Raw genomic sequence first — 16,326 nt, 5'->3', positions numbered from 1 at the left:
TTCCTTGCTACTATATGTAAAACACTGAGAAATGAAGTCTTACTCCCACTCTACTTCTAAAGAACTATTATAAAAAAGATTACATTTTAAAAAGAAACCCACATATGTCATTTCAGGATCTTTGTTGTTGTTTTGTTTTGTTTGCATCTAAGTACACATTTGCCAGAGGCACAAGGAAAATGCTCATGCCACACAACGGTGAGAATAGCACTAATATCTAAAAGTGAGCATATCAAACAGGGAAATGATTGACGGTTTTCAGCCAGTGAGCAAGAGGAAAAACAAACACAAGTAGACTTGTTTTATAATCACTAAACATCACAGGTTTTAATTTTTTTAAAACAATGCTGTAAACTTGCCCACAAGAGCTGGGTAGTATTAAACAGCCAATAAGGCACTTTGTCATTGGATAAAGTAGTAAAGGCTGGATGGTTGGCAATTATTGAACAGGAAACACTCTATACTTAGAGACAGCAAAGATTGGAGTGGGCCAGTCTTTTTTTTTTTTTATTGGTTTATTGTCAAACAGGAGTGGGGAAAGCTTTAAAAAATGTTCACTTTGTTTACCAATTTTTCCCTGCAGAAGTAATCTTTTATTTGTACTCTTAAAAAATATAGTAGGAGCTATCAATTCAAATAACATACCTTTTTCAATTTAATTTTTAAAAGAATATTAAACATACTAAGTAGTATTTTCAAAACATCCAAGCCACTCTATTTAAAAATGAATTACAAAACAAAAGATCTTAGTATAAAAATGTTCCATGTTATTAACAATTCCTTTGTAACTTCAGATGGCTTCACATTACAGTGTAAGCTTTGGTACAAAACATGCAAAATGCAAGCCAACAAGGTCACGCATAGTGTTGCCAAACCCAAAGTGCTTAGGAAATAACTGTTGCACAGACCCAGCAGATGAGAAACAGGTAACACACCACTGGAGGATGACCAGTGTGCTCTTCTACTTGTAATATTTTGGCTCTTGCTCCAACATGATCTTCATTAGTGATGGAGTCACAAAATAGGGTTTCTCATCAGAACCTTCATTTCTTTCTATATCTTCCACTAGGAGGAAGGATGGCACAGAATCAGTCAAAGCAAAACTGTAAGAGAAGTAATATCGCCATCTGCTGCATACTTGCGTTACAACAATTCCAAATAGCGCTTTTTTAAAAAAAAAATTTAAACAAGCAGCACAATTTGGCATCTACTTTACTGTAAACATAGTTATGAGAAAATAATCAGCCCTTGTTATTATGTCAGTGAAATAACCTCACTCTGGGTAGCAGGTAAGATTCTGCCAGCATTGCCTGTCTCTCAACAGCTTGACGGAGGAAATAACTTTTACCTTCTTTTGCCAAATTTACTTTATGAATTACTATATTTGTTCAACATTGCCTTTGTTTTGTCATCAACACTCTTGAAAACATTTTTAAAAAGCTGTCACATACAGTGTGTCAAATCCTTCAACTGTCAAGTTTCGAGAATATTGCTCTTTTTTCAGTTATTAGTTTAATTGCTGTATAAGAAAATGGCTACAAAATTTCTGCTCAAAAGCAATTATTATTTTGACTATGATTTTAATTACATGCAGAAGTGGTAAATGGAAACTATTTTTTTCTGACAATAAGCCATAATATACTTAAACAGGCAACTGATTTTTCACATGCTGATTGATATTTTATTCAACTGATTTCCCAACTTTTATGTGTCTGAGAATCAAGTAGAGAATTTTCTAGTAATTCACACAGTAGTCCACATCAAAACATAATACATCAGAATTTCTTGGGTAGGACATGAGCATCTATATTTATAACAACTTCACAGTTAGAGACTACTGAACTTTTGTTGAGACCCTTTCTAATAAAAATCTAGAAAAATGTAACATCACTCTTCCCTGCATTATGCTTCAAGGAGAATGAGAATGGAGAAAGCTTTTTGCCAAGACATGAATCCAGTGGTACTTTTGACTATAGTAACCTCTACAAAGTAAGTTAAGAACAAGTTGGTAGTCATTATTAAAACCAATTATTTTGAAAATCATCCCTTTTCTTGCTATGAAGCTGCCATGAACTCAGTCTGCATATAAGTTCCTACACTTCAGGACAGTTGAATAAATTTTATATTTACAATTGCTTTTTAACACAATAATACATTTCTGACTCTCTTCTTAGATGTGTGGATCCTATTTAGATCAACAGGTTAAAGCAATAGTATATTCAAGCTTAGAGTAAAAGCCAAAAGAATGGTAACTGATTCAGTTAATCCATATTGCCACACACATCTGCACACAAGGGCTGCAGAGGCAAGAAATATAAAAGACAGCTCCAAGCTTTGTTCTGCCATGTAAGATTTTAGGCTGACAAAACCCAGCATGTTACTCTGGCCTATAACAGGGGAGTGTGGTGACAACTTTCCTCTTAAGCACTGGAAGAAAGGAGTCCCTAGCCTAAAGGATACTCCTCGAACACCAGATGAGGTATGTCATGGAGGGACAACAATCAGTTTCCTTAGGGACAAAGCTGAAGTGTCGTACTTCTCTTTTCTCTTTCCTCACTAATAGGTGAACTAATTTAATTTCTTTTGTAGAACAAAAATCTCATAATTTAATTTAGAAACAGGTATGTTCCAAAAAAGAAAAAAAAATCACACTTCTAAAACAGCTTCATAACTCATCTTCTATATGGTAGGTATGAAACTTCAGGCTCTGTGTGGCAAAGTTAGAACATTCCCATGGTGGCCAGACATTCCTATTATTGGAAATGATAGATTCCAGAGCTCAGATTTGACTGTAGTATAAATATCATGACACTAGAGCAAAATGGACTATGAACGTTCCACGGTAACTTTTACTAGTGCTGCCCTCTGCAGACCCTGTGTGTCATTAATATCTGGATGTCTGTTATGGACTCAATTGGCTCACTGAAATATTCTTTCAAGAGAGCCATTAATAAAGTTCAATCACAGTTTAGAGAGTTGTCCACCAGCTTGAACAGTATAAATATAACCATAGCACCATATTTACAATGTTAGTACCATATGCTGGTTAACTATAACTCAATATTTTATGGCTAGTTGATTACACATTTGTAGTGTCTTCAAAAATTGCCTGAATATCCTTTACAAATATACACTTATAAAAAGATAGGCTATCAAAGTGCCCCAATGGAAACAGCACACTGACTTATAAAAGTTATTAAACACTTTCAGCTCTAGGTTTTAAAAAATGTTCTGCATGAACACTTTGCAGAGTGGGAACACTTATAGAGTGGGAACCACTCGATAAAGTATTACGACCTCACCCAAGCCATTGCCATGCAAACCCAATGCCCCAGTTGGCACACCTCAGTTCTGTGCTAATTCTTTAGAAATAGCACAGAAAGTTCACATTCCTCGAAAGCAACATTTTTAAATGACAATGGATCTGATTTACAGAACTTCAGCTTAGGCCATGGCACTGTTTGGAACTGTACTACTTCCGAGAAACTTTCTGCTTCTGGGGAACTGGTTGCTTCTTGGTCAGAATCCCGTGAAGGTTAGGGGTTATGAAGTAAGGTTTTTCTGCTGATCCGTCATTTCTTTCCAGATCTTCACCTGTATATGCAGCAGTGCAAAAGCAGCAAACAGCCACAGAACAATTGAATGCATTTTTATGAATGGCAGAGTCGAACAGGGGAAAAGAATCAGAGAAATCAGCGTTAGAAACCAAAGAGAAGATAAGTGCAGTTAAGTTGTTAATGCTGGACAAGGCAAGATGCCCCAACTTCTTGCAGGAAGCACCATCCTTTTTCATCCTTTCCACTGGCTCCTCCCACTCCCAATGAGGTTTCCTTAAAGACCTTCCATAGTTCCACACCAAAATGTTAACATTAAATCCTATCACTGCTTATTTCAGAAAAGTATAAACTTAGCACGCTCATAGTGATGGAGTTGAATAACAAATGTACTGATTCTGTGAGAAGTGTACATTAACTGAATCTCAGGCCTTGAATTCTCCTTGTGTTTGTTGTATTTGTTGTTGATGCTGATGATATATAGTCCAAGCAGGCCTCCAACTTGCAATCTTCCTGTTTCAACCTCCTAAGTGCTGGGTTATAGGTGTACACACTATACTGGTCAAAGTTAACATTCAGTGGTAGTCCACACAGGGGAAGAAGCTGAGGCACAGGGATGTAACAATGCTGAAGGCTGAGGGAATGAGGAAGAGAGGAAGACCCTCCCCATTGACATCTAGTCCAGCCCTCATCCTACTTTTAATACATAGTGTCCTGCCCTCTACCCTCGTGGGCTGCCTCAGATGATACTCAAAAGCAAATGCCAGTATTGTCTGACTTTCTGCAATATGTGACTTGATCTTGCTGTGTTTAGACTAATATTCACCAAGCCTCCAGGTAGGGAAAAACCATACAAAACCATACTGGGAAACAAAATCTTTGCCTGAAATTAAATTTCTATCAAGGACACATGATTCATAGCAGGCAGTATCTATACTCTATTAGGAATAAATGGGTTACTGATTTAAGCTTACTTTTACATTAGATCTCATAGTGACTTTCTCATATACAAAATAAAAAGTTAAGGGGAGAACATGACAAATATGAAACATCTATTTTTGTTGTTGCTGTTTTTGCTATAGATTACACATATGTATGTATCATCATTACCCCTGAGATATTTGATAGGAAGTGTGGTTTTGTTCATCTTAATAATTACCTATAACTATTATGGGAGATGCATTGACTTATAATGTTAAAAAAGTATTTCTATAAATAAAACATTTACGGTTGGCTGGTTTTTTTTAAAAAAAGTCAAGTTTTCTGAGAATCAAGATAATCAGTATAAAAAGTCTATAAAAAGTCAAAAATTCTGGCTCCACACTCAGAATGTGGTTTAGAATCTTACTGATGAATGTTCTGCAATGTACAATGTTGCTAATCACAGAAGCTGGAGAGGGAAGGGAAATGCCATGTGGCTTCCCTTGCTTTTTATTATTATCATAGAAAAGTCTTTGAACATACATCTGAACATGCAGTGGGGAATAAAAAGGATATTATACCTGATTTTCGAGAAGTTGGGTGAAAAACATTTCTCGTGGGCCAAATCAAAACTCCACTGCCACTGAAATGGATGGCATTAGTTTATGTTCTCAAAGCCTGGAAGCTATTAGGTTTGGGATGTTTTCTTAAATTTTGAAAAACAAATTTCTCAGCTATAAGAGTAAGGAGCATCACAGAGAGATCTCTTCATGTTGCTTCCACGAGGAACGTTGGAAGTGAAAGTAGTACACCAGCAATCCAGAGCTCACCTTCACGGGTCCTAGGGACTCACTGGTTCTAGGCAACTATGTCCACCCATAACCACATAGAGATTTAGTCACATTCTATTTTCTAAACATGTGTTTGCTTCAAAAACAAAAATAAAACACCAAAAATTCAGGAAAAATATATTCCAGTTCCATTTCTTTGATTTTTTTGTCCAGTTATTGAAAGAAAATGATATTTTGGGGGACATACGGGACACTACTAGGGCTTTAATGCAGGTACTTGCTAGGCAGGTACTCTGCTACTTGAGCCACACTCACAGCCCAGAAAATAAGATTTGTTTTCTTGCTTCTCTGAAAAACCAGGTACCAAAAAAATAAACTCTCAGGGTGCAGAGCAGTATAATAGGCTGGGTTTTTTTTTTTAACCTGCTGAAGAGATGTCACTGAAGGAAAAGGTCAGATTAAAGTCCTAACAGATACTACAGAGTATTTTAGATGAGGTGCTAAAACATCTATCTGGGAATGCCCCACAGCAGCAGCATCTAGGTCAGTGATGAAAGCTTTTCTAACGAAGAGTTTAAACTCTTAAGTGTCTAAATTGATCCAGCTACTTCCTAGGCAGATTCCTCTCTGAATCTTACCCATCTGTCATCATGTTATGTAGCATCAACTAGCCCTATGTGGCTTTGAAACTATTGTCAGCTTGGCTTTATCAGAATCTGTAAGGGATTTCTTTAAAGAATTTCTAAAACCTAGCTAAAGAATTCCAGTTACATCCTCAGTTCTGTTCACATAGCACTATAGAAGTCCACCATCCTTATGCATCTGAAAACATTAAGAACTCAAAAAAAAAAAGCCAAGCTTGTAGCTTACATTTGTAATCTTATCTACTCAAGAGACTGAGATTTGAGACTCATGGTTCACAGCCCACTCTGGCAGACAAACCACTAGAATCTTTACCTCCCATGAACCAGTAAAAAGTCAGAACTAGAAGTGTGGCCCAAGTGAGAGCACCAGCCTTGAGGGAAAAAGCCAAGAGAAAGCAAAAGGCCCAGGATTCAAGCCTTCATAATAAAAAATAAATGAAAAGAAAGAAAAAGGCATAATTTCTTGCTAGCCCTATGCAATATAGCCTGAGGTTTACTGCAGTAGGTGACTCCTTTTTACTTGGCAAACTCTATTCTTTCAGCTGTTAGATTTTTTGGTTGTGTGTGTGTGTGTGTGTGTGTGTGTGTGTGTGTGATTTTCTGTTTTACTTACAGCTTTATAGAGATATCAATTTTCCCGAGATTTATTGAAGTAAAATTGACAAAATTGTACTTAAGCTATATAAAATTTTAATATGCATTTAATTGTGGGATGATTACTAGTCAGTTAATTAGCATATAATCCCTTTCCATAGTTGATATTTGTTGTGTGTGGTACAAACACTCAAGGTCTTTCACATCAAATTTTAAAGTGCTATTGTTTATACTATTCTCTGCATTAGCTGTCAAGACTTGTTCTTGTAATTGGAGTTTGTGCCATTTGACAAACATCTCCTCATTTTAGTTACCCCTCTGATCCTGGCTACTGTTTGTCTGCTCTGCTTCACTATCTGAGTTTGAGTCTTTAGCTGTCACCTATAAGAGAGATCATGAATTATTTGTCTCCTTCTCTCTGGCTCATTTGTTAGCAGTTAAAGAGTAAAGTATGTCAACTAAGTAATGTTTCCTCTTAGTTGTGATTGCAGCCAGGTGATAGAATATCCACAAGCTAGTTAAGCACATGGGACTCATCTTTCTCATCTTTCAATTATCCACAGGAAGGGGGAAATGTGCATACTGAATACTTACAGAAGCAGATAAAAATTGTTTCAACACACATTGCATAGACACTGAAGAACCCATGAGCAATTAGGTATGATCCAACAATGACAGTCTGCAAATAGATAAAGAGAATCAACACATCATTGACTGTCCACAAGCTATAAACAAAAGCCATAATCAGAAAGCTTTGAAAGACTCTGTTGGGGAAAGATCTCAATATACAGATCAAAATACTGAATGATCATGCTTTTGTGAGCTTTGACCTGAGATTAGAACATTTAGAAAATATTCTAAATTACATACCCATTTCTTACTGATGTTTCTCAATGCATACAAAACGCATCTCCCCTTAATTCTATCCATAGCAAGGTGGTGAAGGGAAAGGGGTTAAGAACACATAGTGCCTGGGTTTGCATTATCGCTCAGGCATTCAACAGTGACTTAGGTTTCCCTGTGTTTGCTTTTGTAAATTGGCAATGGAGAATAGAAGAGTGATAGCAGCATTTGTTTTATAGATTAAGAGAGCTAATATATTGTAATAGATACTGCAAGGCTCCTCCAGCTGCCCGGTCCACTCCATCCACAGTGGTAGAGAATGTGGGCTGCTGATGATTCAGCTGCTTCCCTGATTAGGAAATGCCCTCCCTGCAAGGAACAGTGTCACTGAAGGTTAAATCACCATCTGGAGGTCAGATCATGGTTAACAGCTGCATAGTACGATTTACAAAGGCCCATTCCTTTACCAGAACTTCCTATAATTATGTCTGAAGCCTCAGCTCTAACTATAGTATGGATCAGTTTTTCCTGCTGCACTCCTCACTTCCTTATAGATATAATTCAGAGAAGGATTGCTAATAAACCTGCATGCAATCCTCTATCTGAGCAGTTGTTTCCAAGCAACCTAGTCCCTAAAGCAGGAGGATGAGGGTTGGCACAAAGTAAGACCAATGACATTAGCTGTCATGATTATTTTTCCTATTTTCTGTTTGCCTTTTTTAAAAAAAGAGTTTCCTCTCTGATGAATCAGAATCAATACCCAACTTCTATGGAATGAATTGCATCACCCTAAAATCTTACACTGAAATCTTAATCCCCAAAGTGATTGAATTTGAATGTCACCAGGGTTATGTCTTAATGGAGGGAATAGTGACCTTACAAGGAGAAGCATTCTCCTTGTAAGAAGATGATTCTTCTCTCCACTAGAAGAAATAGCCAGGGAACCCTCTGTGAAGCACGAAGAGACCCTCACCCAGAACTGAACAATCAGGACTTTTAGCTTGAAATTCCCAGCTTTGAAGACCAAGAGGAATAAATTCCTATTATTCAAGCTGCCCACTCTATGACATTTTTGTTACAGCACTCCCAATTGACTAAGAGGTCAGCTCTTACCAGCAAAGGGATCCAGTAGTAATTTAATGATGTTGGTTCATAGTCGACCATTGGCAACCTTTCTGTGAAGAGCAAGAAGGCCAAAAGTCCTAAATGGGAAAGGCAGAGCATGTCCATTATGCATTTGCAGAGACACATAGCTTTCTTTAGTAAATTTTCCAAGTATAGTTTCATTTTTTTATTAATCTTACTTTGAATATCTACTTACCTATAAAGCCAGAAACTAGAATTTTCCCCAGGAGTAATACAAAGTGTGTAACTTCATCTGTAACTGCAACTCTGAGTATTAGAGAAAAAAAGGAAAGTGTAGTTTTGTGTTTAAAATACAGTTGCTGCTTGAAATGTATTAAACTCCTCATGAATTCATTTTGATGTGTTTTAACTGGCATTTTGTTTGGCAGTTGGTAAATGAGAAAAATGTAAGTCAAATCCATGTATGAAGTTCTGACATTTTGAATGAAGTAGACAGAAGATGGCATCATAGGGCTGCTAGGTTTCACACATGGAAGTACTGGCCTCTATCTTCTGCTTCAAGGCTAGCAGACATGCTACATCCTGAGGATGCTCTCTTTGATTTTATCGACTCAGTTTCCACCAAGTTGGGGAAGGGGAGTGGCGAATATCCTCCAAAGAGGATAAATGTGATTTATCTAGGGAATGTTTAAACAGACAGGATAATGCAAGTGAATAAATGCCAATAGGTGTAAAAATCTAGGCAGCTGATAGGAGCAATTCTAAAATATGAAAAAGAATGATGTGAGAGAATGTTTAAACAGATCAAGTTAAAATATAATATTATTAATGGCAATATATAAAATATGTCATGTTTGAGGTTCACCAAATTGTCTATTTCAGTCTTCACCCTCATTACTTACTTTAAAATGTTTCTCATCAGCAGATTGAAAGCATCTCTTGCTGACCTGCAGAAGTTTTTGCCATACAGTGCAATCTGAGGCAGACAATTGGTAATCTTGTGTCAGTAACATACAATGACAAGATCAAAGGGCAATTCAGCAAAAACAAAAAAAAATTATTCTTGCAATTCATACTAATATCCCATCCTCTTTCCAACATTGATGTTTGTGGAAGGCCTGTAAGCTGTGTGTCCTCAACTCTTCTCAACTTCAAGAATCACTAACGCTAAAGTGCTTTTCACCTGTGGTATGTCCCTGAACTCCAGTGGATCAGCAGCCTCAAAGAGAAGTAGGGCTTCTTCTCAAGGCTTAGGTTGAGCTTTTGTCTTTGAAATGCTTTGGCTAGCAAATGTTGCTGAATGAGTTAAATATTGTTTTCTTGGGTCTGAGAAGTTGGCTCAGTGGTAGCGTGCTTGCCTAGCATGCATGAGGCCCTGGGTTCGATTCCTCAGCACCACATAAGCAGAAAAAGCCAGAAGTGGCACTGTGGTTCAAGTGGTAGAGTGCTAGCCTTGAGCTGAAGAGCTGAGGGACAGCGCCCAGGCCCAGAGTTCAGGCCCCACGACTGACAAAAAATAAAAAATATTGTTTTCTTCCCACATCAAAACTTATTCTTAAAGAAATTCAAGACCTTTACTATACTTGGTTTACTGATTAAAAGGCTCAGAAAGCAATACTATCACTGTAGATAAATTAAGGAATATTTGAATCTCTGTGATATTTTAATATTTGAATCACTGTATCTCATTATGATGTAAAGAAAGTGATATAGCTTCTAAATGTTAAAAGAATTATATTTCTGGATCCCCTATTTTTTAAAAACCTCTTTAGAAGTCTCCAGATTCCCAAAGGAAATGTGAATAAGTTTAACCAAACATTTCTAATGCCAACATATTTTAATACAAGATTCATAGAAAGGATCAAATATCTTCCCTTGAAATTATGTAAATCCCTGAGTTAGGAAGATAATTTCTGCTAAGTAAAATATGGATTAAGTGAGCTTTCATCTTTACTAAACTGTCAAAGACATACATAACCATCTTCCATCCAGCACATTTTTAAATTGTCAATGCAAATTATTATTATTATTACTGTCAGTCATGGGGCTTGAAATCTGGGCCTGGGCTCTTCAGTTCAAGGCAAGCACTCTACCACTTGAGTCATGGCACCACTTTCAGTTTTCTAGTGGTTAATTGGAGATAAGAGGCTCACAGACTTTCCTGCCTGGGCTGGCTTTGAACTGCGATCCTCAGATCTGAATCTCCTGAGTAGCTAGGATTACAGATGTGAGCCACCGGCACCCAGCACAAATTATATTTATATCCTCAGAAAAGGCATAATATCTCAAATAGGAAAGCACACTCTTGTCATGTGATGGCTTCACAGATCCTCAAATGAACATGATAAGCTCAATTATAGGGTATAAAAGCACTTTAGAAAGAGCAAGGTAGACATGATTTTTTTTTAAAAATCTGCTTACCATAATGTAGGCATTCCTGTTTAAAAACTTCACCATGTTTTCTAAACACCAGAAACAGCACTTCAGACAGCATTGTAAGAATTTAGCAAAGATGTTTTGGGCATCTAAGAAAAAAACATTAAATTAATGATTTGCAACTGAGCTCTGTGATTAAAAATAAATAATAATAAAGTATTCTAAGTTAGTTTTAAATTTTTAGTGTGGTAAAATATGCACAGTATAAAATTTTTCCATTTTAAGTATTCAGCAGTGCCATGCACTCATCACTGTCCATTTTCAGAACTTTATTATCATCTCAAAATAGAAATTCTATATTCATTCAGTAGCTGTCCCTTCCTAATAACCTCTGTAATCTCTATTATTCTTTGTCTATGTGAATTTGCCTTTTCCAGCCAGACAAAATGTGCTCTTACATCTGCTTATTTTGCTTGGCATAATGTTTTAAAGGCTTATCATTTGTGCTTCTTAAAGATTAATATTTTATAGTATGTATATAATATGTTTTTTCCATTCACCAATTAGTAGATTTGAGTTGTTTTCACTTTTTGGATATTAAGAATAAAGATAAAGATAACGATGCATTGTATTTATAAACTGCTTCATTGAACTGCTTCATTCAACTCTTTGTACAACTACTTCAGTAAAATATATTTTAAAATAATGCTGCCATGAATATCTGTTTCAATCCTGTTCCCAACTCATGTGAATATAAATCTAGAAGTGGAATTTCAGGGTCAGTTGAAATTCTAATTTTTTACTCTTTTTAAGAACTTCCATACTGTTTTCCACAGTGATTAGACCATTTTACATTCTTACCAGCAACACTCAAAGGATCTAATTTCTTTATATCCTTGACAACACTTACAACTTTGTTTGTTCTCTTCATAGCCACTTTAATGGGTGTCAAGTGGTATCTCATTATGGTTTTAATTTTATTTTTTCTAATGACTAGTAACATTTTTCACCTTTTTTTGTGTCTACTTGTATCACCTCTCAGATTTCCACTGAAATTTGCCTGTTTGTGGATTAGTTCTACTTTTTTGCTATTGAGTTGTAGAAGTTTTCAAAATTTATTCTGATAAGGGCATTTGGCATGCTTTTTGCAGAATATTCTTTTCCATTGCATGAGTCTTCATTCTCATTTTTCATTCATTTTTTTCCACATTTTTTGTGCCAGTTGTTGGGCTTGAGCTCAGGCCCTGGGCTGTCCCTAAGCTTCTAGCTCAAAGTTAGTGGAGCCACAGTTCCACTTCTGACTATTTTGGTAATTTATTGGAAATAAGAGTCTCATGGACTTTCCTGTCTGTGCTGGCTTCAAACTGCAATCATCAGATCTCAGCCTCCTGAGTTTCTAGGGTTACAGGTTTGAACCATCAGTATCAAGCATTGATTTTTTTTTCTTATGTTGTGGTTTGATAGCCAAGAAATTACCATCAAATCTGCTATCATGAAGACCTCTTCCTATGTTTTCTTCTAAAAGTTTTATTTTTTTTTGGTCCGGTAGTGGGGCCTGAACTCTGGGCCTGGGCGCTGTCCCTCAGCTCTTCAGCTCAGGGCTAGTGCTCTACCACTTGAGCTACAGTGCCACTTCTGGCTTTTTTCTTTTTGCTTATGTGGAGCTGAGGAATCGAACCCAGGGCCTCATGCATGCAAGGCAAGCGCTCTACCACTGAGCCACCTTCCCAGCCCCCGTTCTAAAAGTTTTATAGTATATTAGCCCTTCTGTTTAGGTCTGGTACTTTCCAAGTTAATTTCTTTTGATATAAGGTACAGGCCCAACTTCATGCTTTTATATATGGATATTACAATTTTCCCTCACTATTAACTGAAAAGACTTGCCTTTCTGCATCAGGCTTACTCCAGGTCTATATATCTGTCCTGATGTCAATGCCACCCTCTTGCTGTAGCTTTGCATTGAGGTTTTTGTTTTTGGTTTAGTTTGGTGTTTTGGGGTTTTGGGGGGAGAGGATGGCTTTGTTTTGTTTTGGTGCTGTTCTGGAGCTTGAACTCAGGGCCTGGACTCTGTCCCTGAACATTTTCCCTCAAAGCTAGTCCTCTACCACTTGAGCCACAGTTTTATGGTGGTTAATTGGAGATGAGAGTCTCATGAAACTTCTCTCCCTAGACTGGCTTTGAACTACAATCCTCAGAACTCAGCCTTTTGAATAGCTAGGATTATGGCCATGAGCCACTGGAACCTGCCTTTGGCATTAAGTTTTAAAATAAGTACCCAAACTCTGCCTTTTCTTTCTCGAGATTGTTTTGACTATTTTAGGTACACTATAAACAGAGCTAGTTTGTTTATATAGTGTATTTGTCCTATGCAAAGACTTAGGCCAATGACACTTGGAGTTAAAGTGTAAGCCTAGCCTGACCTGAACACTAGACTTATTTCCGCTTATCTGACATTGCCATGCTTCTCAGCTGTAACACTCTGAGTAGAATCATTAGTCTTTTTAAAATTTGCTTCAGCTATCTCCAGATTTTTTTTCTCTTCACAACTGTTGCTCCTTTCTCCTGATATCCAAAATCTTCAGCAAGTCCTCTAGGGTTGTCCTTAAAAACATATTCAAACTTGATTATTTCCATTTTTACTAGGCCAAGTTACAGCTACCAGGCCTCTCCACACTCCAGCCATATTCTATTCTCCTAGGGGAAATCAGAGTGCCTCACATCAGTTGTAGAACTCTACCTTTAATACGACGGTCCAAGTATTCTAGGGTTGCTTTAAATGTTTGAATTACGGCAAGGATTAATGATCCATATGCTAGAGATCCTGTATGATACCTGGGCAAAGATAAAATGAGAATAAAAGTTAAAATAATTTGTTAAGTAACAGGTTTTAACTTGAACAATTTTCAGATGTAAAAGAGATCTGCTGGAAAAAGAGCCTTTTACGCTCTCATTCAAAGGTCTGTATTGACATCTGTTATGTCTTTTGTCAATGAATAGTGTATTCTCATAAAATAGGATGTTTAATCTGAGCAATAGAGCTACAGAGCCAGGTTATTTCTTAATCTTTCCTTTAGTGCCCCTTCCTCCACCCCTTCTCATCTCTAATAACCTATGGAATTTAGAAGGATATTGGCCAAGGTAAGAGACAGTATCCAGGTATCAGTGGCTCACCCTGTAATCCTAGCTACTCAAGAGGCTGAGATCTGAGCATCACAGTACAGGCAGAAAGTCCCCATGAGACTCTTATCTCCAATGAACCTCTCAAAAATCAGAAGTGGTGCTGTGGCTCAAGAGGAAGAGTGCTAGCCTTGAGCACAATGAAGCTCAGGGACAGTGCCCAGGCCTTGAGTTCAAGCCCCACAACTGACAGAGAGAGGGAGGGAGGCAAAGGGAGAGAGAAAGAAAGAGAGAGAAATATCTATGAAATCAAACAAGCCAATGAACATCCATAAATCTTGAATCACGCTTTCAGCTTATTTGCATCTTGTTACTTGAATTAATTAGCCAAGATGGAAAAAGTACACTGTGTATATACATATATATATTATATAACAGTTATATATATATATATACTGTTATATTTATATATATAATATGTATAATAAATTGTATGTAACTGAAGAAAAGGTTGTAGTGTTCAACATAGGGCTTACCGTATGGCTCGACCAAATGCAGTAAAAAGTGGATGTGGTGGGATGTCATCAGGTTTTCTCATGGCCCAGTAATAAGTAGCAAAGGCACCAGCAAGGGCACATTGACCCAATGAAATGACGAAGTTTATAAGCCAGAGAAAGAGAAACAGATTGTATATATGGAAGGTAGGAATGTACTTATGGTACAGACTCATTCCGCCGTAGAAAGCAAAGTTACACAGAGCCCCAGGGCAACTTTTGATAACTTCAGTTGTGTTGAACATCTACACTCAGAGAAAGAAAAACACAGAGAATATACTAAATGTCATTCCTTTGTCTCTTTGGTAGTACCCAACTATATTTCTGTATGTCTTATTTTCTCCATTAGCTTTTTTGGTTACTCTTTTATTTGCTATTTTATTGAATATATATATATATATATATATTTAATGAGCTCTGGAAAGAACCTCATTTTAAAATATATGCTCATTACTCACTCACTAATAAATTTCATATTTATTACTCCATTTGTTAATCATACAAACTTCTTGGGTACATGATGGTTTAAAAAATCTTTGTGCTCTCTTTCCATTCTGTTTCCTGTTTTTAATGCTCATTGCTAACCCACACATTATCCCCACTTCAGTATATAGCATTTATTTCCAAATGACAGTCACAACCACGAAATGAAATGTAGTAAAATGTAGTAAAAAAAAATCAAAGTAGATCAAGGAGAGTTTCTCTTACTTACCTCTGGGTCACATGTTTCATTTTCATGTACGCATTTCCCCTCTGGGACTACAACTTTGTACACAGGAACACCTGAAGTTGCCAAGAAACTGGGAGAATTCTATTAAGGATAAACAATTCACTGGTAACTTGCAAATAATAGACAAGGAAAAAAATGTAGATAATTCTGAAATCCATAGAAAAATTAATTTCAAAATTCTTCTAATATTTTAATAATTCATCTACCTATCATACCTAGTGTCATATGGGTCAGTCCCATTGAGTGGCCCCTAAAAATCAATTAAATATAAGAGAGTTTTCTTAGATTGTTGCAAAGTATTATATGTAAAGACAAAATATAACAAATAGACCACATGATCTATTTCACGGAAAATGACATCATTGACTGAGATATTTTAAGGCTTGAAAAAATAAGCCAGTTTTTTTTAGATGTTTCTCATTCCCTAATGATAGAAAACACTGAACAAAACTCATAGCTCCTAAGTAATGATAAAGAGTAGAAACATCAAGAGTCAATTATCAAAGGATACATTGCTGTCACAGCCCAGTAGGAAATGCAGATTGCGAGCAAAATGAAAGTTACAATCGGATATATTAATGTAGTAGGAATATATCCAATGGCTCTGAAATAAAACAAATAGTTTAAGTTCAAAATGAAGGTAGACTCAGAGTTTTCATTCTGTTAAATATTTGTCGATGAGAAATAGAAGTCTTAGAAAAAATTCTGATCATCATCATCAATATCATCATCACAATGATGATAATTACTTATTCTTTTCACTGATTATCTAACAAATTTTAATGGTTTCAATTTTTATTTGTTTCTTTAAATTGAGAAATTTGTCAGTTTCGATTTTTTTTAAGTAAGTTGGAGTAGTCTGCCAATGTTCCTATCCAAAGTACCCCCTAATTCTCTTTTCTTTGATAATTTCTCTCCATAATTTTTTGGAGGGGTCCAGTCGTGGGGCCTGAACTCGGCCTGGGTAATGTCCCTCAGCTCTTCAACTCAAGGCTAGCACACTACCACTTGAGCCACAGAGCCACTTCCGGCTTTTTTTTTCTTTTTGCTTATGTGGTGCTGAGGAATCGAACCCAGGGCCTCAGGCATGCAAGGCAAGCGCTCTACCACTGAGCC

At 36.7% G+C, this 16,326-nt stretch overlaps 1 protein-coding gene across 1 annotated transcript in view; it reads right to left on the bottom strand.

The window, feature by feature from the left end:
* Nucleotides 1–961: 961 nt before the first annotated feature.
* The window catches only part of Slc44a5 (solute carrier family 44, member 5), a 74,709-nt gene continuing 59,344 nt past the window's right edge, over nt 962–16,326 (bottom strand). Inside the window, exons 13-23 of the mRNA XM_013035877.1 lie at nt 15,722–15,814; nt 15,193–15,280; nt 14,463–14,725; nt 13,547–13,641; nt 10,855–10,958; nt 9,336–9,409; nt 8,669–8,739; nt 8,461–8,549; nt 7,099–7,183; nt 3,477–3,594; nt 962–1,103 (exon numbers count right to left, since the gene is read on the bottom strand). Of these exons, the coding sequence (XP_012891331.1) occupies nt 962–1,103; nt 3,477–3,594; nt 7,099–7,183; nt 8,461–8,549; nt 8,669–8,739; nt 9,336–9,409; nt 10,855–10,958; nt 13,547–13,641; nt 14,463–14,725; nt 15,193–15,280; nt 15,722–15,814 (1,222 nt within the window). The remainder of the gene's footprint in view (nt 1,104–3,476; nt 3,595–7,098; nt 7,184–8,460; nt 8,550–8,668; nt 8,740–9,335; nt 9,410–10,854; nt 10,959–13,546; nt 13,642–14,462; nt 14,726–15,192; nt 15,281–15,721; nt 15,815–16,326) is intronic.

The sequence above is a fragment of the Dipodomys ordii genome, unplaced genomic scaffold (genome assembly GCF_000151885.1).
Source record: "Dipodomys ordii isolate 6190 unplaced genomic scaffold, Dord_2.0 Scaffold228, whole genome shotgun sequence".
NCBI classification, from domain to species: Eukaryota; Metazoa; Chordata; class Mammalia; order Rodentia; family Heteromyidae; genus Dipodomys; species Dipodomys ordii.
This window is presented reverse-complemented; position numbering and strand designations above follow the sequence as displayed.